At 38.0% G+C, this 26,073-nt stretch overlaps 1 protein-coding gene across 3 annotated transcripts in view; it reads right to left on the bottom strand.

The window, feature by feature from the left end:
* PATJ (PATJ, crumbs cell polarity complex component) overlaps nt 1-26,073 on the bottom strand; it is a 386,097-nt gene that overhangs the window by 328,785 nt on the left and 31,239 nt on the right. For all 3 annotated transcript variants that reach the window (XM_018044918.1, XM_018044920.1, XM_018044927.1), the window contains exons 6-10: nt 21,613-21,808; nt 19,064-19,192; nt 9,245-9,463; nt 4,702-4,804; nt 2,291-2,382 (exon numbers count right to left, since the gene is read on the bottom strand). In XM_018044918.1, the coding sequence (XP_017900407.1) occupies nt 2,291-2,382; nt 4,702-4,804; nt 9,245-9,463; nt 19,064-19,192; nt 21,613-21,808 (739 nt within the window). The remainder of the gene's footprint in view (nt 1-2,290; nt 2,383-4,701; nt 4,805-9,244; nt 9,464-19,063; nt 19,193-21,612; nt 21,809-26,073) is intronic.

Here is a 26,073-nt window from a genome sequence, read left to right as displayed (position 1 = left end):
GGATCTTAGTCTCTGATGCTATTCAACAGGCAAAGTGCCATAAAATGTGGTCAATTTTTATACACAGCTCTCAAGATGTATTAATAGAAGCCCTAAGAGACCATCCAATACTTCACCCCTGTACCATAGAACACTGTGTGATATTTTCCAGAAGGAACTAATCTCCCTCTATTAGGTTTTCCAGTATTTTTAAACAGCATGTGAAAGAAGGCATTTACTAATCTCAATCAAGTCCAGTCATACATTCTTTTTGTTTTGGAAGGGGTTTGTTTTGTTTTTGTTTTTATTGGGCTCTAGACAAAGGGTTGTGAAATATCTCTGCAAGTTATGCCCCACCAGGGAGATGTCCATTCTGGTTTTCCTAGGGGAGCTTTCTGAGCTTTTGCTTTTGCTTGGAGTCACTGCTCTTGCTGGCAGTAACCTCTTCAGGTCCACTGCTGAGTGGCTCCTCCTTGGAAGACAATTTCCTCTTTTCCTTGGGACTCTCTTGTTTCCTGACTCTTCAGGGTCACTAACTGGTTCTTCTTTGGTGAAAGTTTTCTTCCTCTTGGAAAGACTTCTACTGCCAGCTGTTTCTTCAAGATCACTACGAACCAACTCCTCCTTGGAAAAATGATTTCTTCTTCTTGGGTTTGAAGAAGGAGACAGGTGGGTCTTCCATTCCATTCTTCTGAGAGCCTCCTGGGGCTCTTCATTTTTCTTCTTTTTGAGTCTTTCTCTTGTCTCCTCACACTCCTCTGGGATACTACTGCTTTCTGAAGATGCCAGGGCAACTGCAGCCAGCCCTCTCGTTTCCTTCTTCAAGCATTTCTTCTGTCTCGCCAGCATCCTAGTCATCTTAACAGCCATTTCCTCTACTTGACCCACTGCCTCCTTCATAACAGATTTTTTCCTAGGGTCTCTCCAGTCTCACTGAAGGACTGCTGCTTGTCACCTTGTTCCTAAGTCTTTCCCCAAATGTACAGGTGGGTACCTCAGAGAAGCAACCAACTTGTAGAGCAAAGTTGCATTTGCTTGCCAGGCATCAGGAGATGCGGTCTTTGTTCTTAGCAGCTGCTCAGCCAATGAAGGTAGAGTGGAAAATGAGTCCATATTTTGCAGACTCCTTGTCTTTAGGGCTCTGGAAACTTCATCTCTTTGCTGGGCCCAGGGAATCACACTCTTAAGTCCAACAGAACTAGTAGGTCTCCTCACTCAATCTTCAAGCTAGTCAAACCACTGCTTAACTTTTTCCCTAAGATTTTCTCCAAAGTTTTATCACCAGTCCCCAAATGGTCAATTCCAGCAACATTTCCTAAGCCAACACTGGAAAGCCAAGGGTCATGAAAGGGGCTTCCTTAAATGGACTTGAAGGACAAGCATTCAAATTATACCAACATTTGTTTCTGATTGAATCACTAAATTAAATGTGTGTCTACCTGCTTCAAAATTATTATGAAAATAAACTGTAAAATTAAACTAATTTCTACTAAATGGAGGAAATACCAATCTCAACTGATGAAAGGCAATGACTATATTCTCAAATACATAGAATATCTCAATTCTGTATATACTCAAAATTACTATGCAAGAAGGAGGGGACATATGTATACCTATGGCTGATTCATGTGTATGACAGAAACCAACATAACATTCTAAAGCAATTATCCTTCAATTAAAAATTTCTTTTAATTACTGTTAATAGAAAAACTACTTTCACAATGATAAATAGTTCCAGTAAATGGTCTATTAGTTGCATATAAAATTGATGAATTTAAAGAACACAAAGAGGTGCTTGAAAAGTGTTTTCTAGGAGAATGTTAGAACATCTTTCAAATATATATGTATGCATATTATATAATAGACATATGTATATAGTATTTTTTCCTTACCAAAACCATTAATGACTCCTTTCTTCACAGGCAGTTAAAAAAAATTAGAATGGATAAATGACTACTGTATAATATGAACAACAATATCCAATTTCATGGGATAAACCACAGTGGAAAAGAATATTAAAAATGAATGTATATATATATATGTGTGTGTGTGTGTAAAACAAAGTCACTTTGCTACACAGCAGAGATTGGCACAACATTGCAAATCACCTTATACTTCAATTAAAAAAAGTTTTTAATTAAAAAAATTAAGGACCATGAGAGTCCAAATTGATACAATTTCACTGTACAAACAATTTTTAAAAATATTACAAAACTAAATTAAGCCATTTCCATTGCATATATATTATAATAATGATAACTCCCCCCTCCCTCAACTTGATTCAATCCTGTAACAGAGGGCAGTTACTTACAGCAACTATCTGGTCATTCACTTGAATCTGACCATTGTGATATGCAGCGCTGCCAGGTATTATACTTTTCACATAAATCCCTGAAGCTTCTCCTAAGATGCACAAAACATATGGAAAAAAGCTCTAATTAGGCCTTGATTGCAAAATTCATATCAAGAGGTTAATTAGCTAAAGGGGCTCACTGGAGGCTTGATAAATGCTATTCTGAACACAAGCAGAGAAACTGATGGATTATTTAAAACTGTCACCATTACAAGTGACTTGAATTTGAAATGACTTGACTGATACCTATTTTTGGAAAAATAATCAGTAATGGAACCTCAATGAGATGCACTCCAATATCAGCTGGAATTTAGGGGAGCTCAGATTAAGTCTTCCCTTCTCTTAGTCTTTCTCCCTTCTCACTGGTGACCTGGCAGAAGCCTTCATCATTACTTACCGGCATGAAGACAAGAGGGTCCTAGTAGCTCTTCCTGCCTATTGTTAGTTGACTACTCATATTAGCTTCTATCTGACTATCTATCTTTAGATCTCATAATATATATATATATATAAATTACAACTGTATAGAAACTATACATGCCTATGGGAAGGGGTTGGAAGAGAAGTTAGAAAAAGAAAGACCATAGCTCTGGATGATTTTATACTTTTATCTTAATTTCAAATGCGCTTAAAATATTGTCTATAGAAGGAAAATAAACATTATTGGTTCCTACAGCCTATGAAATAAAATGTAAATTTGATAGAATCACATTCAAGGACTTCCATAATTTGCCCCAAACTTTCTTTTTTATTTCAACTTCCAACTACCATCCACTCCAATAAGACAGAAGTCTAGACACACGAGACTCATGATGTTCCACCAAAGCTCCAAGTATTTTCATGATTGTATCCCTTTTCTCATTTTTTTTCTTCCTGTTGATCTCATTCCTGCCGTCAAAATCCTCCTCCTTTACCATGTTTAGTGCAAATATCTATTTCTTTGTGAATTCTCCATTTCCCTCTGACAGAATGAGTTTTTCATCTGCCATATGATGAGTTTATTTGTATCTCTGCTAAAACATATATTTCATTCATCCTCAAACAACTGAGAGTTATTTACACATTTGTCTCCCTGAACAGACATTTCTACATTCATTTTTCTACTCCCTCTGAAACTAAGCAAACCAACTGCTCAAAAGTTCCAAAGAATAAAGCAAAAATTATTTTGAAAGACTGCACATTAAAAAGCATAATGAGTTATAGAATATTCTAGTTTTTGGATTCAATGCTACTTCTCCATTCCCTGCCCAAGTCCCAAAAACTTCTTTTGAAGATAAAGTAAAATGTTTCTTTTCTTCATTCGGTAACATAAACATCAATTTTTCTCAATTATCTATCAGCTACTCACTTCATTTTACTCTGTAAGTATATTGCTAGTATATATAAACCACAAGTTTAGGAACTTGGCCATGATTTCTCTAACGGGACAGCATATTAAAGAGCTACTCAACACAGAGTTTTTTGGCAACATTATTATATAATCCATACTTAGCTCTTTTGGAACTCATTTAAATTCTAAACCTAAAAATGGTGGCACTCAGGAAAATCTACAGGTCTGAAAGCAGCTATTTCATTAGGCTAAAATAGCACAAGGTGGTCTGACATGAATTTCATTCAGGACTCTGAATACATTAGCGCTTTTAATCTTTCCCACCTGCTATAAAATGCAAAATAATAACTTAAAAAAATTAACTCTCTAACCTTGCAAGTTTTAAAACACTAGAACATTTTATAACTCTAACTTTTCATCTTACAAGCAAATATTCATGGAAAAGATTTATTTTTCCTTTTTACAGTTATTTCTTATCATAATAGGATAACTCTTACAGTGAAAATTACCAGAGCTTTGCATGAAGGAGTTCAGGGAATATTATTCAGAGATACTAGGGCACTTATTCTTGTATACACTTATTCTTACAAGTATTCCCTTTATATGAAAGAAAAATAATTCTAATTAAAGTGTTCATTTTATCTTCTTTTGATGATTAAACATAATAGCAATATTTTTTGACATTCACAATATGAAATACACGCAGTAATCATTTTACTTTATCACATATAAAATGCCATAATATGTAACACTCACAATATTAAAAATATATATCTTAGAAACAAGAGGGATAATTCAAATGTTATACATTGTGTTGGATAATTAAATTCTTTTGTTAATGACTATTGAGCCAGCTATAAAACTACTGAGATAAAACTGTGATTCTCTAATCATTTTTTGTAACTAGTTGCTATTATAGATTCGTGGTTTTATTGTTCAATGTTTAAATTAAAATCTGCAGATATTTAATTTCATTATCTAGAAACTTTAACATCCTTTACAATTATTTCCAAATATAAAACAGAGATGATTCATCTACCTGTCTGAGACGTTCCAACATAACCAACAATTCTAATCCCAAGACTTTGTCCATCTTTTTTAATGAGTTCAACATCATAAGTTTCAAAAAGAGTAGAATTGTCCTGAAAAGAAAAATATTCTTATTATGTATAATGTTTAGTTATATAACTGTATATATAAAAGCAATTTGTGAATGGTTTGTCAAGTATTTTCTGAAGACCTGTGGTACACAGAATTTTAAGATTGTCCCCATGACTTTTGGTCCCTGATGCCATTCTTGTGTTTATGTCATGAAAAAGGGAAATTATCCAGGTGAGTCTAACCTAAGAAGGCATCCTTCAAAAGCAGAGCGTTTTCTCCTATTGATGGTAGAAAGGGATGTAAAAAGATGTGAAGCGTAAGGACTGGACCTGTGGTTCGAAGAAGGAGGCATCACGTGAGAAGGAATTCAAAGGGCCTTAAAGAGCTGAAAGACGTCCTATGCTGGCAGACAGTAAAGAGAGACTTTGGTTTACGGCTATAAGAAACTGTATTCCGCCAACAATATGACAGTTTGGAAATGAACTGTCCCTAGAGTACCTAGCTAAGAGCCCAGCCAGGCCAATATCTTGATTTAGCTTTTGTGAGAATCTAAGCAGAACCAGTCAAGTTCACCAAGACTTCTGACCTACAGAAATGTGGACCAACCATGCGTATTGCTTCAGGCCACTAAGTTTGTGATAATTTGTCACACAATGATAAAAAAGTAATACAACCACTTAGAAAAAACTCACCATAAATTTGTATCTGAAAGAATTTAACGTAAAGAAAAAGAAACAAATGGAAGACTAATTATAGTAATAATTATTATGAGCAAAAAATGTTAACCTAAAACTTATCATTATTTGTCTTCTAATTAAAAACTTTCTGTTAAAAAGCAGTTCAGTTCAGTAGTCACTCAGTGGTGTCCGACTCTTTGTGACCCCACAGACTGCAACACAACTAGCCTCCCTGTCCATCACCAACTCCCAGAGTTTACTCAAACTCATGTTCATTGAGTCGGTGATGCCATCCAGCCATCTCATCCTTTGTTGTCCCCTTCTCCTCCCGCCTTTAATCTTTCCTAGTATCAGGGTTTTTTCCAGTGAGTCAGTTCTTCACATCAGGTGGCCAAAGGATTAGAGTTTCAGCTTCAACATTAGTCTCTCCAATGAATATTCAGGACTGATCTCCTTTAGGATGGATTGGTTGGATCTCCTTGCAGTCCAAGGGACTCTCAAGAGTCTTCTCTAACACCACAGTTCAAAAGCGTCAATTCCTTGGCACTCAGCTTTCTTTATAGTCCAACTCTCACATCCATACATGACTACTGGGAAAACCATAGCCTTGACTAGATGGACCTTTGTTGGCAAAGCAATGTCTCTTCTTTTGAATATGGTGTCTAGGTTGGTCATAACTTTCCTTCCAAGGAGTAAGCGTCTTTTAATTTCACGGCTGCAGTCACCATCTGCAGTGATTTTGGAGCCCCCCAAAATAAAGTCAGCCACTGTTTCCCCATCTATTTGCCAAAAAGTGATGGGACCAGATGTTATGATCTTAGTTTTTTGAATGTTGAGCTTTAAGGCAACTTTTTCACTCTCCTCTTTCACTTTCATCAAGAGGCTCTTTAGCTCTTCTTCACTTTCTGCCATAAGGGTGGTACCATCTGCATATCTGAGGTTATTGATATTTCTCCCAGCAATCTTGATTCCAGCTTGTGTCTCATCCAGCCCAGCGTTTCTCATGATGTACTGTGCTGCCACTGCTGCTGCTGCTAAGTCACTTCAGTCGTGTCCAACTCTGTGGGACCCCATAGATGGCAGCCTACCAGGCTCCCCTGTCCCTGGGATTCTCCAGGCAAGAATACTGGAGTGGGTTGCCATTTCCTTCTCCAATGCATGAAAGTGAAAAGTGAAAGTGAAGTTGCTCAGTCGTGTCTGACTCTTAGCGACCCCATGGACTGCAGCCTACCAGGCTCCTCCAACCATGGGATTTTCCAGGCAAGAGTACAGGAGTGGACTGCCATCGCCTTCTCCTGATGTACTCTGCATATAAGTTAAATAAGCAGGGTGACAATATACAGCCTTGACCTATTCCTTTCCCAATTTGGAACCAGCCTGTTGTTCCACATCTAGTTCTAACTGCTGCTTCTTGACCTGTATATAGATTTCTCAAGAGGCAGGTCAGGTAGTCTGGTATTCCCATCCCTTTCAGAATTTTCCACAAGTTGTGGTGATCCACACAGTCAAAGGCTTTGGCATAGTCAGTAATGCAGAAATAGATGTTTTTCTGGAACTCTCTTGTGTTTTCAATAATCCAACAGATGTTGGCAATTGGATCTCTGGTTCTTCTGCCTTTTCTAAAACCAGTTTGAACTTCAAGGTGTCTAAAAACATAACACCTTGCTTTCAATTCAAACCTTTAACAATAAAAAGTAAATAATTGTTTGCATCAAATTTTCACTGACCACACAGCTACATTGGTCCCTCATTACAAAGTAGAAGTCTTCAGAGATCCAAAGTAATGGAGGGAAAAGAAAATGATTCTAACAAGTTTGGAGAAGAAATCAAAAGAAGAATATCTGTCAGAGATATTAGAATTATATATCTAATTCTATTACCTCTGACAGATTCTAATATCTCTGACAGAAAACTTCTTCTCATGTGGTTCCCATTAGGGAAAGCCTTTCCAGAAGACATCAAATGGTTCCTCAAATGAATATGAGAGGTGGCTTCCCACCCTCTTCTGCCATAATCACTTCTCTTTTCTTTCCTCTTTGTCCTGGCTCCTCCTTTTAAAAACTATTTCTTTCCTTTCACCTCATTATCTCCTGATTCAGAGCCTGTGATATGGTTGGAAAGAGCTTGGAATTGAAGGGTGAGGAGGCCAGATTAAGGTGTTCAAAAGCTACAAATTCTCAGTTTTAAGATAAATAAGTCCTAGGGATGTAAGGTCAGAGAATGCAATGGCAACCCGCTCCAGCACTCTTGCCTGGAAAATCCCATGGATGAAGGAGCCTGGTAGGCTGCAGTCCATGAGGTCACTAAGAGTCGGACACGACTGAGTGACTTCACTTTCACTTTTCACTTTCATGCATTGGAGAAGGAAATGGCAACCCACTCCAGTGTTCTTGCCTGGAGAATCCCAGGGATGGCAGAGCCTGGTGGGCTGCCGTCTACGGGGTCGCACAGAGTCGGACACAACTGAAGCAAATTAGCAGCAGCAGCAGGGATGTAAGGTACAACATGATAAGTATAATTAGCATCGTATGTTATATATAAAAGTTGAGAGTAAATCCTGAGTTCTCATCACAAGAAAAATTTTTTTTCTACTTTTTTAATTGTGTACCTATACAGATAGAGATAATGGATGTTCACTAAACTTACTGTGTGATGATTACTTCACGATGTATATAAATCAAATCACTATGCTGTACACCTTAAACTTATAAAGTGCTGTATGTCAATTATATCTCAGTAAGACTGGAAGAAAAAAACAAACAAACAAAGCGCTTAAAAGGGACCAGAAAGATCTAAATTCAAATCCCAGTTTGCAACTTACTACCTATATGACCTTTAATAAGTTATTTGGACTCCCATCTTCTCATTTATTGAATGGATAAGACCTATCTTGCAGAATTCTTCCAAAGAATTCAGATGACTTGGATAAATCTAGGTGCTTGATAATGATTCATAATAATTATTATTATATAACTATAACAATTGTTAGCAATCAGAATATTATTATTATTAGTGTCTATTGCCCTTGACCTGGAGAAGGCAATGGCACCCCACTCCAGTACTCTTGCCTGGAAAATTCCATGGATGGAGGAGCCTGGTGGGCTACAGTCCATGGGGCCGCACAGAGTCAGACATGACTGAGCGACTTCACTTTCACTTTTCACTTTCATGTACTAGAGAAGGAAATGGCAACCCACTCCAGTATTCTTGCCTGGAGAATCCCAGGGATGGGGGAGCCTGGTGAGCTGGCATCTATGGGGTCTCACAGAGTTGGACACGACTGAAGAGACTTAGCAGCAGCAGTAGCAGCAGCAGCCCTTGGCCAGTTTGGTCTTATCAATGATAATACTCATACATTGACCAGTATTTACAGTTTCCCCTCCACTACCTGGATATTTCTTTCCCAATCTAATGAAATAGGAATGGCAGATATTATTAGTCTCCAATTTACAGATGAGTAGTAGAGGCTCTGCTACTGCTGCTAAGTCGCTTCAGTCGTGTCCGACTCTGTGCGACCCCATGGACTGCAGCCCACCAGGCTCCTCCGTCCCTGGGATTCTCCAGGCAAGAGTACTGGAGTGGGTTGCCATTGCCTTCTCCTGTTGACACTGTAACCCTGAGAAATGACAAAGAAGAAAATCAAACTTGTCTAGTGTCTCCAAGTTGGGCTCTCCTCTGCTTCATTGTTGAGCACTGAGACATGACCCACATTCACACGGCACTTGGAACTGAAAGCATTTCTAATCCAGCAATGTATCACACCCAGTACTGAATCTATGATGAAAGAATAATTTATATACTCACAGAACTGGGGCTCCTGTTGGCCACAGCAGGCAAAGCAACAGGCAAGGCTGCAGGAGTAGGAGGGGTTATGGAAATTTCCCCAACTGGGTCTCTTGCAACAAGCATCCTGACAGAATTCCCACAGTTCCTCAGCACTTGCGCAACTTGCTCACTGGTCATTCCCTGCACATTCGTGCCACCAATCTTCAAGATGTGATCCCCTGTTTTGAGTCTTCCATCCTTTAATCCAAGAAAACAGAAAAACAAAATTATTCTGAGAAATCACTGATCTAATTTCACTCATTAATAACAATTCATCAGAAGGAGAAAGAAAGGAGGCCTTAAAACTAAAGTCTATTCCCCATCCTTCCTTTTCCCATCCTTCCTTTTCCCCAGTTTTGCAGAAACCTGTATGAAAGAAGGTGTTAGATCAAAATAACGAGTAGAAAACTATATGTTTTACTGTGAATTCTGCAGAAGGCACTAGAAGCTACTGCAAGCAAACAGAAGTTGTGAAACAGAAAGGCAATTCAATTCAGAACCATTTGGAAAGACTTAGAGAAAAGTAATAGATGCAAGGAGGAAATTATTATGGAAGAAGAAAAAACGAATTGCTGGATTTCTACTTTAAGCATTGATAATTTGATATTCTATTTTTACCAAGGCAACAAACATGAAATAAAATAACCAACTACTTGACAGTCAGTATTCATGAAAAATAAGGGTAAGATGCTTCTGTGAATAAATGATTCTTGAACAAAATTATGCCCTGAACACAGAATAAAGAATATGGAGATAAGTATTTGCATACTTGACTTGGACAAAGGACATTTCATGCTAAGTACATATTTAATAATTTCCTAAGCATTATTTTTTTCCTATTTTACCTCAACTCAATTTAAAATGATGCAGATAATTTGCACCTGTCACTGAAAGTCAAACATTTTCTTCTTTCAGAAAAACAGGTGTCATACAGAATTCACAAGTGCAAAAATAGTCATAATCAGATTGTTAGGAAAGACAACAAAGTGACAGCTAGCTTTTAAAGTCCGGCAGCCCCAAATACTGCATATTACTGATACTTTCTGATTAACATTCTCCTTTCATAGCCTATCTATTGTAGAAGGAAACTAAAAGGTATAGAATCCTTTTTGTTCTTTAACAGAAATCATAAATCAATGATAGCCAATAAATAGCTATGCCAAAATTCAAAGTCATAGCATGCTAGTCACACATTCAAATATAAAAGTTTATTAACTCACAGATTCTTTCAAAAGAGAGAAAAAATTATGCATAAGGGCAAAGATAGTATGAAAGGCAAAAAATTAAAATAGCTGAGAAAGGGGTAATATACTATTACAGAGAAAACACAGTATCATTTATATATTTTTTTTAAGAAAAAAATACTTTAATTCAAGTTAGCATGTCCATGCTAAATTAGCATGATCCATAGCATTTATGGGTTTAAAAAATATTTATTACTCTGTATTATAAGCTCTCTGCTAGGTTGTTATACATGATAATTTCAATTCAAAAACTATTTGAAAACCTAAAGGATTTTAGGTCTGAGCTACAAAAGAAATAAATGTTTCTCCAAAAATTAAAAAATAACACTAAATACCTACCCAATTCAGAAAATGAAATTATTACCACTTTTGATTCCAAGCTATTTCTATCATTGGTCTTTAATTAAAAGGCAGCATGTCATTGGCAGAAAATAATGCTGCTGCTGCTGCTGCCCCTAAGTTGCTTCAGTCGTGTCTGACTCTGTGCGACCCCATGGACTACAGCCTACCAGGCTCCTCCGTCCATGGGATTTTCCAGGCAAGAGTACTGGAATGGGGTGCCATCGCCTTCTCTGAGAATATAATGACTTTATAAAATTAATGCTCTTTCCCTTAAGGAATTAAAGGAAGGTACTAAGCATTGGGTGGCCAAAAAGTGCACACTGTTTTAAGTAAAAATAAAAGACATTTTAATTTTCACTAAGAATTTTACTGAACGTATTCACTAACCAAATGAAAATTTTGGCCAAACCAAAATAAGTACGCCCACCTTATGCTACTCACATTTCCAAAGCCCTGGCCAATAATTTGAAGGATAGGGAAAATACCAGTTTATAGACATAAAGCAAAATTACTGGGAATAACCAACTGTTCAGGGGCCTCAAGCTGGGCCTTGATTATTCTTTACCATCTGAGCCACCAGGGAATGCTTGATTATTCTAGAAAGAAAATTCCTCACTTTCCTCAATAGTTCACGCCCACTCTCTAATCCTTGGCTGGTCCCATTCCTTCTTAGCATTAAAAGTTGTGCATGCTTAGTCACCCAGTCATGTTCGACTCTTTGCAACCCCATGGACTGTAGCCCACCAGGCTCCTCTGTCCAAGGGGATTCTCCAGGAGGGAATACTGGAGTGGGTTGCCATGCCCTCCCCCAGGGGATCTTCCCAGGCCAGGGATTGAACCCAGGTCTCCCACATTGCAGGTGGAATCTTTACCATCTGAGCCACCAGGCAAGTCCTTGAATACTGGAGTGGGCAGCCTATCCCTTCTCTAGGGGATCTTCCTGACAAACTGGGGTCTCCTGCATAGCAAGCAGACTCTTTACCAGCTGAGCTACCAGGGAAGCCTAATATTAAAGGTTAATAGATAGCTATTATAACATGACTCATAATTGCCTGATACCAAAAAGTCAATAATTCACGACAACTTTTAAATAGGTTGTGCTCTACAAGTCACCTTTGGGAGGAAACAGGGTAACTCAATATATTTGATGTCCCTAGAATTCCTCCACAGCACATGAAAGACATTTCTGCAAAACAAAGAAGTTTTACACTGCCAATACCAATTTAAAAAAAAAAAAAAAAACACTTCTAACTGCTGAAAATTTCTGAAATAGCTGAACAGAATCCTCAAAAGATGTATGTTTCAGGTACTGTGAATTTTGGAGAATACCTTGGGACAATATCAAATAATTTTCCTATCCATGGAATTGATCCTAATAACATCCACTGATTGCTCATTGTAACTTGTTGTTCTTGTTTAGTCAATAAGCCCTGTCTGACTCTTTTGAGACCCCACCATGAACTGCAGCCTGTCAGGCTCCTCTGTCCCTGGGATTTCCCAGGCAAGAGTACTGGAGTGGATTGCCATTTCCTTCTCCAGGGAATCTTTTTGACCCAAAGATCAAATTCACCTCTCCTGCACTCGTAGGTTCTTTATCAATGAGCCACCAAGGAAGACCCCTCATTGTAACTATGTACAAATGAACATTTCTAAAAAATTCATATAAATCAATATTTTTTCATTTCATTTACAACATTAGAGGCAGTAAACAGTAAAATGACAAGTAAAGGCATTGGAGTCAGACACATCCAAGTTTATCCTGGCACTATTTTGGTTAAGGTGTAGGGCCACAGATCAGTTACTGATCCTACATAAATCTCAGATCCTTCTTTAAGCAAGATGGGGATAAATTCCTCTCTTGTTGAGTTGTAAGCACTAAACTCAATACTACATGTCAAAAGCTTCAGCCTAGTGTCTTGCTTACAGCATTCTCAGATGCATCCATTTCTGATACTTCTGTAGACTCAGGTTTTCTTTGCCATATCCCCCAACTCTACCCCATACTGACTGATATGTACACAAAAGGAAATACAAGGGGCCATTTTATGAACTCTTTAAAATAAGAAACACTGACTTGCTTTTCTAACTTTCTGTTACACAAGTTTATAGCCTTTAAAGAAAGTATTTAGTATTAATTAACCCGTTTAGCAGAATGTAAGTATCACTTTACAATCAATCTCAACCACATCTAACTAAGGACCTAAGACACTCATACGCCCTTACCATGAAGATTGCCATAGTCAACAGTGAGTATTAATCGTCAAAAGTATGAGTACATTTTAATGAAAAACAATACTCCCTTTAATAATTTTAAAGCCATAATCAGGCTACATAAGCAACAACTCTAAAGATTTAGCAACAAAGCACAGAGTTAGTTGAAGAGATTTGATCTGCCATTTAGCTGGGATGAGGAGGAGAGGAAAGAGAATACTGCTCTGTCCCCTATATTTAGGTCTCACCATGGGCTTCCCTGGTAGTTCAGCTGGAAAGAATTTGCCTTCAGTGCAGAAGACCCTAATTTGATTCCTAGGTCAGGAAGATCCCCAGGAGAAGGGATAGGCTGCCCACTCCGATATTCTTGGACTTCCCTGGTGACTCAGACAGTAAAGAATCTGCCTGCAATGCAGGAGATCCGGGTTCGATCCCTGGATTGGGAAGATCCCCTGGAGGAGGGCATGGTAACCCACTCCAGTACCCTTGCCTAGAGAATCCCCATGGACAGAGGAACTTGGTGGGCTACAGTTCATGGGGTCCCATAGAGTTGGACACGACTGAGGGATTAAAACAGCATAGCACATATTCTTTATATAAGAGAGCCAACAGCAATATTACTGTTACAGCTGGCAATTCCCTGATAGGCTTGACCAACCCTGGACAGGTGTACACAAGAAAATGAAAACACTGGGATCAACTCTGAGTAGGTAGATTTAAACAGTAAATCTGCCACATGTGGGCTCAATTCTGACTCTGCCATTTTTAAGTTGTGTAGCTTTGGGCAATTTCTTACGTTTCCATATCTATAATTTGGTAATAAAATCTATGACTGTTTTAAGAACTATACAAGAATACTGTATATTAGGCAGACAACAAAGTCTAGCATAAAAACTCATATCTATATTATGACTCTGATGCGCACATGACCACCCCATTCTGAAGACCTGAAACAGAGACAATCCCTTCCAGGAAAGGGTGAAAATCAGACCTGGGCTTTTATTAACAGTGCCACCAATGAAAAATCTGCACATCACATTCTCCTTGCGGAAATTCATAATACACATCAGTATTTAATAGCTCAGATAATTCTTACAGTAAAGAAATCACTTGATTTTGTTTAACTTGGTACTTTCTAAATTTCTTTGACCCTTTGTTCTTTAAAAATAACCACTTTGCATCTTGAAAAATGCTACTCTAGCAAATAAGTCTATTAAAATTGCTAAAGGAGGGGGACAACAGAGGATGAGATGGTTGGAATGGCATCACCAACTCGATGAACATAAGTTTGACTAAGCTTCAGGAGCTGGTGGTGGACCCGGAAGCCTGGCATGCTGCAGTCCATGGGGTCTCAAAGAGTCAGACACAACTGAGCGACTGAACTGAACTGAAAGGAGGGGGATTGAGTGGGAAAAGATGCCAAAATATTCCACAATATTTCATCTCAAAGTTGCTAAATTTTTCAAAAAAATAAAAAACAAAACCTTAAAGATTATTATTTGTTTTGTGCCACAGATGTGTTCTGAACACCTGTAAAATGACATTCTCAACCTTCTTGATCTCCTTTACACTCAAAAATAATTGGGGATGAAGGAATAGGGACTATAAAAGGGCATAGACCTTTGTGGGTGATGAATATGTTTATTATCTTGACTGTAGTGATAGATGGTACCATGGTTACACTTAATGTGTCATCTTGGTTAAACTCTGGTGCCAAATTATATAAAAATTCTATTTTCTAAAACAAACAAAAACAAACAAAAAATTGTGAGAAAAACAGTATTCTTAAATTGTTACAAATCTCTTCAGTATCTGACTTAAAAGAAGACAGCTGAATTTTCATATTTGCTTCAGCATTCAGTGTGTTGCCATGTGTTGCTCTGATTGAAGTATACAAAGAAAATCTGGCCTTTATCAGATATGTATTTGGAAAATGGGAGACTATTTCCATAGCTCTTTCAGCCTAATTCTTTGATAACACACCAAAACTTGACAAGTGATGATTTCTTAAAGATTAGTTGCAATGAGGAATCTGAAACATCAACAAGTTTTCAGATAATGTTTAATTAAAATCTACTCATCAATCTTGAATTATGAATAGATTTTTTTTTACTGGTATATTATTTTGCCATTCTAAACATTTATCTTCGGAAAATACTGACTCACAGCTACGCAGATCTTCTAAATACTAACATACGATCAATACATTATTTAATATTAAAAATCATATTCATTAATATCACTAAGATATCTTCAAGAAAATTAGATACCAAAGGAATATTTTACAAAGATGGGCTCGATAAAGGACAGAAATGGTATCGACCTAACAGAAGCAGAAGACATTAAGAAGAGGTGACAAGAAAACACAGAAGAACTATACAAAAAAGGTCTTCACAACTCAGATAATCACGATGAGTGATCACTCACCTAGAGCCAGACATCCTGGAATGTGAAGTCAAGTGGGCCTTAGGAAGCATCACTATGAACAAAGCTAGTGGAGGTGATGGAATTTCAGTTGAGCTATTTCAAATCCTAAAAGATGATGCTGTGAAAGTGCTATACTCAATATGTCAACAAATTTGGAAAACTCAGCAGTGGCCACAGGACTGGAAAAGGTCAGTTTTCATTCCAATCCCAAGGAAAGGTAATGCCAAAGAATGCTCAAACTACCACACAATTGCACTCATCTCACATGCTAGTAAAGTAATGCTCAAAATTCTCCAAGCCAGGCTTCAGCAAAATGTGAACTGTGAACTTCCATATGTTCAAGCTGGCTTTAGGAAAGGCAGAGGAACCAGAGATCAAATTGCTAACATCTGCTGGATCATGGAAAAAGCAAGAGAGTTCCAGAAAAACATCTATTTCTGCTTTATTGACTATGCCAAAGACTTTGACTGTGTGGATCACAGTAAACTGTGAAAAATTCTGAAAGACATGGGAATACCAGACCACCTGACCTGCCTCTTGAGAAACCTGTATACAGGTCAGGAAGCAACAGTTAGAACTGGACATGGAACAACAGACTGGTTCCAAATCAGGAAAGGAGTACGTCAAGGCTGTGTATTGTCACCCTGCTTATTTAATTTATATACAGAGTACATCATGAGAAACGCTGGGCTGGAAGAACCACAAGCTGGAATCAAGATTGCTGGGAGAAATATCAATAACCTCAGATATGCAGATAATACCACCCTTATGGCAGAAAGTGAAGAAGAACTAAAGAGCCTTTTGATGAAAGTGAAAGAGGAGAGTGAAAAAGTTGGCTTAAAGCTCAACATTCAGAAAACTAAGATCATGGCATCCAGTCCCATCACTTCATGGCAAATAGATGGGGAAACAGTGGAAACAGTGTCAGACTTTATTTTCCTGGGCTCCAAAGTCACTGCAGATGGTGACTGCAGCCATGACATTAAAAGACGCTTGCACCTTGGAAGGAAAGTTATGACCAACCTAGAAAGCATATTAAAAAGCAGAGACACTACTTTGTCAACAAAGGTCCGTCTAGTCAAGGCTATGGTTTTTCCGGTGGTCTTGTATGGATGTGATAGTTGGACTATAAAGAAAGCTGAGCACCGAAGAATTGATGCTTTTGAACCCTAGTGTTGGAGAAGACTCTTGAGAATCCCTTGGACTGCAAGGAGATCCAACCAGTCCATCTAAAGGAGATTAGTCCTGGGTGTTCTTTGGAGGGACTGATGTTGAAGTTGAAACTCCAATATTTTGGCCACCTGATGCAGAGAGCTGACTCATTTGAAAAGACCCTGATGCTGGGAAAGATTGAGGGCAAGAGGAGAAGGGGATGATGGAGGATGAGATGGCTCGATGGCATCACCAACACAATGGACAAGGGTTTGAGGGAACTCCAGGAATTGGTGATGGACAGGGAGGCCTGTTGTGCTGCAGTTCATGGGATTGCAAAGTGTTGGACATGACTGAGCGGCTGAACTGAGCTGAACTGAATATCACTAAGAATCTAATCAGAGAAATATTTTCTAAAATTCTAATTTCTGCTTGAAAATTCAAATTATCATCAGTAACAAATGCTGCTAGCTATTTTCCTTTAAGTAACAGGCTTACTTCATTCATTTCAAGGAAACGTCTACCAGATAGCCAAGGCTGAATAATAATTTTTCTATCAGTTATTCTTTCAAAAATAAAAATAACATTCTAGATTGGCAGCTGCTGGGGAGGCAGGGTGCAAGGTGGGCAAAATGGATGAAGAAGGTCAAAAGAAACAAAATTTCAGCTATAAAATAAGTAAACCATAGGGATGTAAACCATAGCACGGTGACTATAGGTGAAAATACTGTATTGTATACCTGAAAGCTGCTAAGAGAGTAGATCTTAAAAGCTCTTTTCACAAGAAAAAAAATTTTAACTATGTGGTAATGGACGTTAATTAGACTCAGTGCACATCATTATTCTGTACACCTAAAACTAAAATAACATATCTAAAAAAAATTAAATCTCAAAAAATTTTGTGAATAAAGGCAAAAAACTAAAAAATTGAATAAATTTTAAAAATTAGAAGGCTGTTCCATATTAAAACGTGGCCACTTTGTCTCACAAATGTTTTTCCTCAAGACAACCACCATACTTCAGTGTATGGCAGAGGTGCTCTATGGTATACTCCATTCTGCAACACAATATTAAAAAGACATGCACTTAAAGGTCAAACTCTACTTAAATTAGTTTTTACTGCACTTTTTAAAGTGAAACTGCATTTTTGTTGTTTTGCAGCACGTGGTAGAGAAGAAAGCAGTGAGTCCTAGTACAACTCGGTGCCATTGCTCTGATACATACAAAGGGAACGGCAGGCCTAGTCTATCACTGCTTGCTCATCATCAGTGCAAACGTCAGCATGGTCAAAAGGCTAATACATCTTAGCATTATTGTGTAAGTCATTTGATCTTATAAACCCCCTGCAAGAAACTCAGGGACCCTTAGGGCCCACAGACAAAACTCTGAAAGCCATTACGCTAAGCAAATAAACTTAGCTGCTGAAAGAATAATAGGAATATTCGTAGCTCCACAGTTTGTAAAAGAAGAAACCATCTTGACTAGAAATAGGGAGCTGAGAAGTTTGCCTCAAAGCTATACGTGCACAGGAAGTTCATTGTTATTGATACTTTATATGTTTTTTACTAATGCTCTGTATGTTCACATTTATTGATACTTTTATGTTTATATGTTTTCATTAATATTTTATATGAAGGGATAAATGTCTATGTAACTAGACATAAATCCTATGGACAGAGGAGCCTGGCAGGCTCCAGTTCACAGGGTAGCAAAAGAGTCAGACACAACTTAGTGACCAAAGAGCAACAACAAAGACGTGAACCCATACAATTTACATGTCATACTGATTATCATGGACAGTCTATGCAACATGAACTCATTATTAAGTAGCTTCAAATTTCTAAAGTGCTTTTTAAAAATTCACTGTAGTACTTAACATTTTCTTCGATGTAAAACTAAGCAGAAATAGTTGATAAATTTTTAAATGGCCCACTTTCAGTTTAAACACCGCTAAATCATAAAGGGTAGTATTTTTATTTATACTGTCAAAAAATTATAATCCTCGTGAAATTTATCCCTTGTAATATTGGGATAAAATTTTGTAATCATTGTACTATCTGATCTTAACATTTACACCCTTGAGAGATACACAGGGAGAAAATAACATAGATACTCAGAATGCCATACCCATTAATGATTCCTTTCAATAAAAAATATTGTCTTTTGAGAGTCAAGATGACTGTCAATCACAGGGCAAAAAAAAAAATCATACACACACACACTGAAAAATGTTGATTTAGGAGCTTTTTAAAATAAAGCAGAGTGAGTACACAGTAACACTTATAGAAAAAAACATTTTTAGCTATCCTTAAGCTCTGGTCACAGAATCATAATTCTAGTAACCCATGTTACATAATTACATTTTAAGCCGTACAATTTAAATTGTATAAAACCAAAATGAAATCAAAGAAGGTCAACTTACTCGATCTGCTAATCCTCCAGGAACTATAGTTCTTACAACGACACCACTTGATTTTCCCCCAACGATTCCAAAACCTAATCCAGAGCCATCATTAATGAGCTCAACATCTTCAATATGACCCCAACGAATCTGCAAAGTAATAGCAAGCAAAAATCAAAGTGTTAGTAAAAACATATACATTCATTGCTTACCAATACAGTAATTATTAGAGTAACAGATATGCTAAAAAAATTCAATATTCATTCATGTAATTAATCAAGTCAACTTTCTAGTGACTCAGAGATGATTTCTATAGGATCAGAGATCCTCTTAAGGATTTTATAACCTGGTAGAGAGGTAAACTAAAACATAAACAATTAAAATACAAGACAGAATATTGGATCATAAGACACTGTAGCTCCAAGCTGACAGAAACACATTGCCTCATTCCCCTGTCTATGTATGATACCTAGCACAGTGCCAATCATCTAGTAGGAACCAATAAATATGTGTTTATCTGAATTAAAAGAGAATCATAAAATATTATAAAGATGGGAGGGCTATAGAGACAAGAGGTCAAATCCAATGAAAAATTAGGAAAGACTTCAAGGAGAAAAGGCAACCCACTCCAGTATTCTTGCCTGGAGAATTCCATGGCCAGAGGAGCCTCACGGGCAAGGAGCTGGACATGACTGAGCGACTAACACTTTCAAGGAAAAGGCAGCATTTTAATTGCTCTACAAAGAAAAAATACATTCAAGCAAAAGGGAAATTTAAGAACAAAGGTAGGCCTAGATAAGGAGAATAAACGAAGGTTTTAGAAGAGGAAACAACAGGAGCAAAACAGTGATTTGGAAAGAATCTGGCAGCAGTGTGAAGCATAAGATGGTAAGGAGGACAGAGTGATCAGAATGATTGAAGAGACTCTGAAGGAGAAGAAATGTAGACCCAACTGAAGATATTGGCAAAAGGATTATACAAAATCAGACTAAAAGACATAGCATGTTTCCTCTAACAGCAGGCTCCATCAGAAGTATACATTAAATCCACATAATTCACCTGCAGGGCAAAAGTCTACCCCTCAAGACATTAGGACATACTTAGTTTTTCTATTATACTAAATTGGAAAGTTATTACACAATGTTAAAAATAACCAGAGTTATCAGGAATATCTAATAGATTCACACCTGGAACAATATCTAGTATCCAGGAAGCAACAATGTTTGCTAAAACTGCCTGAATTAGGGACAGCAGTTAATATTCTGCCCCATGCACTATGCTTAGCTCTTCACACGCATTCTCATTTAAGCCTCACATTTAATGCAATCTCATTTAATCCTCACATCTCTGTGAACTAGACAACATCTCTGTGAACTAGACACTTTGTTATTAACTTCCAAGCAACAGATGATGAAACTGAGGTGTGGAGAACTCAAAGCATCTGCCCAGTAAGACTCAGTTATGAAGTAAGAGCTGGACTTGAACTCACCTTAGCCTGACTCTGGACTCCTTAACCACTATGCTAAGCAGCTTCCCACTTTGTTCACTCCATTTATTATGTAAATTGTGTTGTATAAATATTACTGATTACAATAGGGAAAATGTCTGTACATTAGTGTTGTGACCTTGTACTGTACCCAGAAAGTCTATTTTTTTCTTTTTTCTAATGAATGAAAATTAAATAAATCAGCCAGCACTTAGTGTTATAAGAAAATAAGATTTATTAGATTGTGTTCTGAAGATGCAGGTCAAAAGCTGTGAAATGTTACAAAGCAAGTTTAAAGATTCCCAAAGGAACATAAACTTTTAGTCTTTTTTTAAAAAACTTTTATTCTTTTAAATTGTTCAGTACACATCCTCACACACACACACACACACACACACACTTACTTCTGTAATTTTGCAGTATCCATAATCTAGGCATAAAAAATCCAATTTATAAAAATAATATTTTTAAAGCAAATAACCAAATCTTAAGATACTCATAGTAAATCTCTAATAAAAACTTCTAGCTTAATTCAGTTCAGTTCAGTCGCTCAGTTGTATCCAACTCTTTGCGACCCCATGAATCACAGCATGCCAGGCCTCCCTGTCCATCACCAACTTCTGGAGTTCACTCAGACTCACGTCCATTGAGTTGGTGATGCCATCCAGCCATCTCATCCTCTGTCGTCTCCTTCTCCTCTTGCCCCCAATCCCTCCCAGCATCAGAGTCTTTTCCAATGAGTCAACTCTTCACACGAGGTGGCAAAAGTACTAGAGTTTCAGCTTAATTAGTTAAGTGGTTACATGACCAAGGAACTCTTTCCATTACCAAACAAATTACACCCAATACTATAAATTACCCCCTACGTTAAATAATAACCTTAAACAAGGAGAATCAGAGGACACTGAAAAACACAACAAAAACTGTTCATGAACTATCTTGTTTAACATGCCAATGCTGTCTTTGGAGATGTAATCTTTCTTGAACTATGACAAGTAAAATGACATCTTCTAAATATCTTTACACTTATTAAAAAATGAAGGTATGATTGAAAATCAAGGATTTTTCCAAATTTGCAACTCACTGTGTCAGGCAGATTTGCATCAGGTAGGCTGGTAGAAATGCTGCTTTTTGTGTGGACTGGCTCCCTGGCCACGACTAGATGCAAAGATCCAGTGGTTTCTTGTAGCAATGCAATTGCCTGCTGGTGGGAAATGTTCTGATCCAATGGCGTGTGATTAATAGCCAGTATCTGATCATTTTCCCTTAACCTTTGATCCCTTGATGATAGAAGAAAATAGTAAGTGATATAACAGCCAGATTTTTCTAACTTTCTATTTTATATTAGAGTACAGCCGATTAACAATGTTGTGATAGTTTCAGGTGGAACAGCAAAGTGACTCAGCCATACATATACATGTATCTATTCTCCCCCAAACTCCCCTCCCATCCAAATAGCCTGGTTTTCAAGATGTATTATTCAAGTAGTTTATACCTTATGGTACTACTTCATGTAACACAATTACTGAAATATTTAATTGTATAATGTAACAGAGCTCTTCAGAGTGCTTTTCATCAAAGCACTTATTAGCTAATTAACCAATTAAGTAGTGCATCCCTACACACCACACCATTTTAAAAGCCATTTGGCTGGAAAATAAGCAAAAACAATGTATAGGGCCCCAGTGCTAAAGTTTTGCAAGTACAGGCATTGTCCTCATTGCGGCACTACCCTGTACCCCTGAACTCCTTCCAATCTGACTTCTCCATGTACCATATAGGGCTACATGGTCACCAGTAACCTCCACTCTAGCAGATTCACCCCATCTCCATTGTCCCTAACTTCTCCAACATTTGTCAATAGAAGCTAAACTCTCCTTGAAAAGCGAGAGAGATTATTTCCAAATCTATATCTGAGCCCTTATCTCCTTCCCATCACCAATCCCCAGCTGCTAACCAAGGAAAAAAGGATATTTTAAAAAAGAAATCAGCAAAATCTTAAGGGAAAAAAGTGCCATTATAGTTAATATTTTTTAATTGATTTATTTTAATTGGTTTCTGCCATACATCAACATGAATCAGCCATAGGGATACATATGTCCTCAAGGCAAGAATACTAAAGTGGTTTGCCATTCCCTTCTCCGGTGGACTATGTAGGAAGCATCACTACGAACAAAGCTAGTGGAGATGATGGATTTCCAGTTAAGCTATTTCAAATCCTAAAAGATGATGCTGTGAAAGTGCTGCACTCAATTTGCCAGCAAATTTGGAAAATTCAGCCAAATTCCAGGCTACAGGACTGGAAAAGGACTTTTCATTCCAATCCCAAAGAAAGGCAAAGTCCAAAAATGTTCAAACTACCGCACAATTGTACACATCTCACACACTAGCAAAGTAATATTCAAAATTCTCCAAGCCAGGCTTCAACAGTACATGAACCATGAACTTCCAGATGTTCAAGCTGGATTTAGAAAAGGCAGAAGAACCAGAAATCAAATTACCAACATCCATTGGATCATCGAAAAAGCAAAAGAGTTCCAGAAAAACATCTACTTCTCCTGGGCTAAAGCCTTCGTGTGGATCTTGACAAACTGTGAAAAATTCTTCAAGAGACGGGAATACCAGAACACCTGACCTTCCCCCTGAGAAATCTATATGCAAGTCAAGAAGCAATAGTTAGAACTGGACATGGAACAACAGACTGGTTCCAAATCGGGAAAGGAGTAGGTCAAGGCTGTATATGGTCACCCTGCTTATTTAACTTATATGCAAAGTACATCATGTAAAATGCTGGGCTGGATGAAGCACAAGCTGGAATCAAGATTGCAGGGAGAAATATCAATAACCTCAGATATGCAGATGAAACCATCCTTATGGCAGAAAGCGAAGAAGAACTAGAGCCTCTTGATGAAAATGAAAGAGGAGAGTGAAAAAGTTGGCTAAAAACTCAACATTCTGAAAACAAAGATCATGGCATCCAGTCCCATCACTTCATGGCAAGAAGATGGGGAAACAATGGAAACGGTGAGAGACTTTATTTTCTTGGGCTCCAAAATCACTGCATATGGTGATTGCAGCCATGAAATTAAAAGATACTTCCTCCTTGGAAGAAAAGCTATGACAAACCTAGACAGCATATTACAAAGCATTACTTTACCAACAAAGAAAGTGAAGTCCCTCAGTCGTGTCTGACTCTTTGCAACCCCATGGACTGTAGCCCACTAGGCTCCTCCATCCATGGAATTTTCTAGGCAAGAGGACTGGTTACCAACAAAGGTCCGTCTAGTCAAAGCTATGGTTTTGCCAGTAGTCATGTACAGATATGAGAATTAGACTATAAAGAAAGCTGAGCACCAAAGAATTGATGCTTTTGAACTGTGGTGCTGGAGAAGACTCTTGAGAGTCCCTTGGACTGCAAGGAGTTCAAACCAGTCAATCCTCAAGGAAATCAGTCTTGAATATTCAAGTATCTAATAATAGTGGACTGGCTTGCCATGCCTTCCTCCAGAAATGTTCAGTATAGTTAATATTTATTGAGCACTTATTAGGAGCCAGAAACTCTGCTAAATGCTTTACAGGCATTATCTATTTTAGTCTTTACAATCACCTTTTAAAGTACTTTAGTTACATTTTACATGTAAGAAATTAAAGGGAGTTTAGCATCTTATCTAAGAGTCTGACTGTAAACCATACTCTGTAACTTCTTAAAGAGCATACTAAGAATAGGATTTACTCTGGTTTACTATATATGACTTCATTATCTCCCAAACACCCCTCCTCCTCTTCATTATCTCCACAGTTCCTTCTTATCTTTATCTCTGTTGTATCCACCCATCTCTCCTTTCTATTCTCAATGTCAACCATCTAACTGAGATCCATATCTAATACCTAAAGCCTGACTTGCAAAATTACTCAAGGTTTATTTTTCTAGGCTCTCCTGTGCTGAATCTGCAAGGAGATCCAACCAGTCAATCCTCAAGGAAATCAGTCCTGAATATTCATTGGAAGGACTGATGTTGAAGCTGAAACTCCAATACACTGGCCACCTGATGCGAAGAGCTGACTCATTTGAAAAGACCCTGATGCTGGGAAAGATTGAAGGTGAGAAAAGATTGAAGGCGAGGATGAAATGGTTAGATGGCATCACTGACTCAATGGACATGAGTTTGAGTAAACTCCGGGAGTTGGTGATGGACAGGGAGGCCTGGCGTGCTGCAGTCCATGGAGTCGCAAAGAGCTGGACACGACTGAGCGACTGAACTGAACTGAACTGTGCTGGTATTTCTCATCTCAAAAGTATATAATGACTGTCTATGGTTGTTGGCCAGTAAGGAGCGGAGCGTCAAAGGGAAGAATTTTGTCATGACTGTTTCATAAACGAACTTCTTTAACCTTCAAAAGTAAAAATCTCTCTGAGAAGGCATTCATCCCAGAACAGAGAAGTATAATTCATAAATTTAGAATTATGAAAATTCATTATATCACCCTTATGCTTTTCTCAGGTAACAGCAGCAGATTCAGCAAAACTTCATCCAGGACAAGAATTCGGTACCTCCTGACCTCTAGGACACAATGTAAACTTGACTGGTATTCAAAGGCCCCATTTGGCCCCAAAGTACTCTTCTAACTTGGCTTCCTCTCTCTATATATAAGCCCCTTTTCCAACTATCCTGATCTACTCTTTTCCTCTCAAACATGTCTGGTATTTCCTGCTTTTGTGTAAATGGTTTTCTCTATCTCTAATGCCCTTCCCCTCCACTCAGCCATATTCAATCCACCCTCCGTGTTGCAATAAAGTGTCTTTGCTTCTGTCTCCTGTCTCTTCATCACTCACCTCATTATCATGATGCTCTGAGCTACTTGCTTATCACTCACTGAGCATTCATTTTTACTAAGTGCGCTGTCCACAGAGCTAGCTACATCCTTCTCTACTAGATTTTAAGCTTCCTGAGAAGAGGGACTCATATGTTTTATACTCTCCTTGCTACTGCTAAGTCATTTCAGTCGTGTCCGACTCTGTGCGACCCCATAGACAGCAGCCCACCAGGCTCCCCCGTCCCTGGGATTCTCCAGACAAGAACACTGGAGTGGGTTGCCATTTCCTTCTCCAATGCATGAAAGTGAAAAGTGAAAGTGAAGTCGCTCAGTCGTGCCCAACTCTTAGTGACCCCGTGGACTGCAGCCTATCAGGCTCCTCCATCCATGGGATTTTCCAGGCAAGAATACTGGAGTGGGGTGCCATTGTCTACTCTCCTTTGGAACTAACAAACTGGTTATTTCATTTTTGATGCCAAAATTGTGGTTGGCTCTTACAGTAGATCACATTGCATTAAAAATGTTGCTTATATATATCCTTTTACTATATTAGGAAAGGCTTATATTAGAGAACAAGAGTGTGATATAAAATTGTACATACTTTAAGACCTTGTCTTTATAAAAAGAAAATGTTCTAGTGAATTTCTCGACAGCCCAGTGGTTAGGACTCAGCACTTTCACTGCTGTGGCCTGGGTTCAATTTCTGGTTGGGAAACTAACATTATGCAAG

The sequence above is a fragment of the Capra hircus genome, chromosome 3 (assembly GCF_001704415.2).
Source record: "Capra hircus breed San Clemente chromosome 3, ASM170441v1, whole genome shotgun sequence".
In the NCBI taxonomy this organism is placed as follows: Eukaryota; Metazoa; Chordata; class Mammalia; order Artiodactyla; family Bovidae; genus Capra; species Capra hircus.
This window is presented reverse-complemented; position numbering and strand designations above follow the sequence as displayed.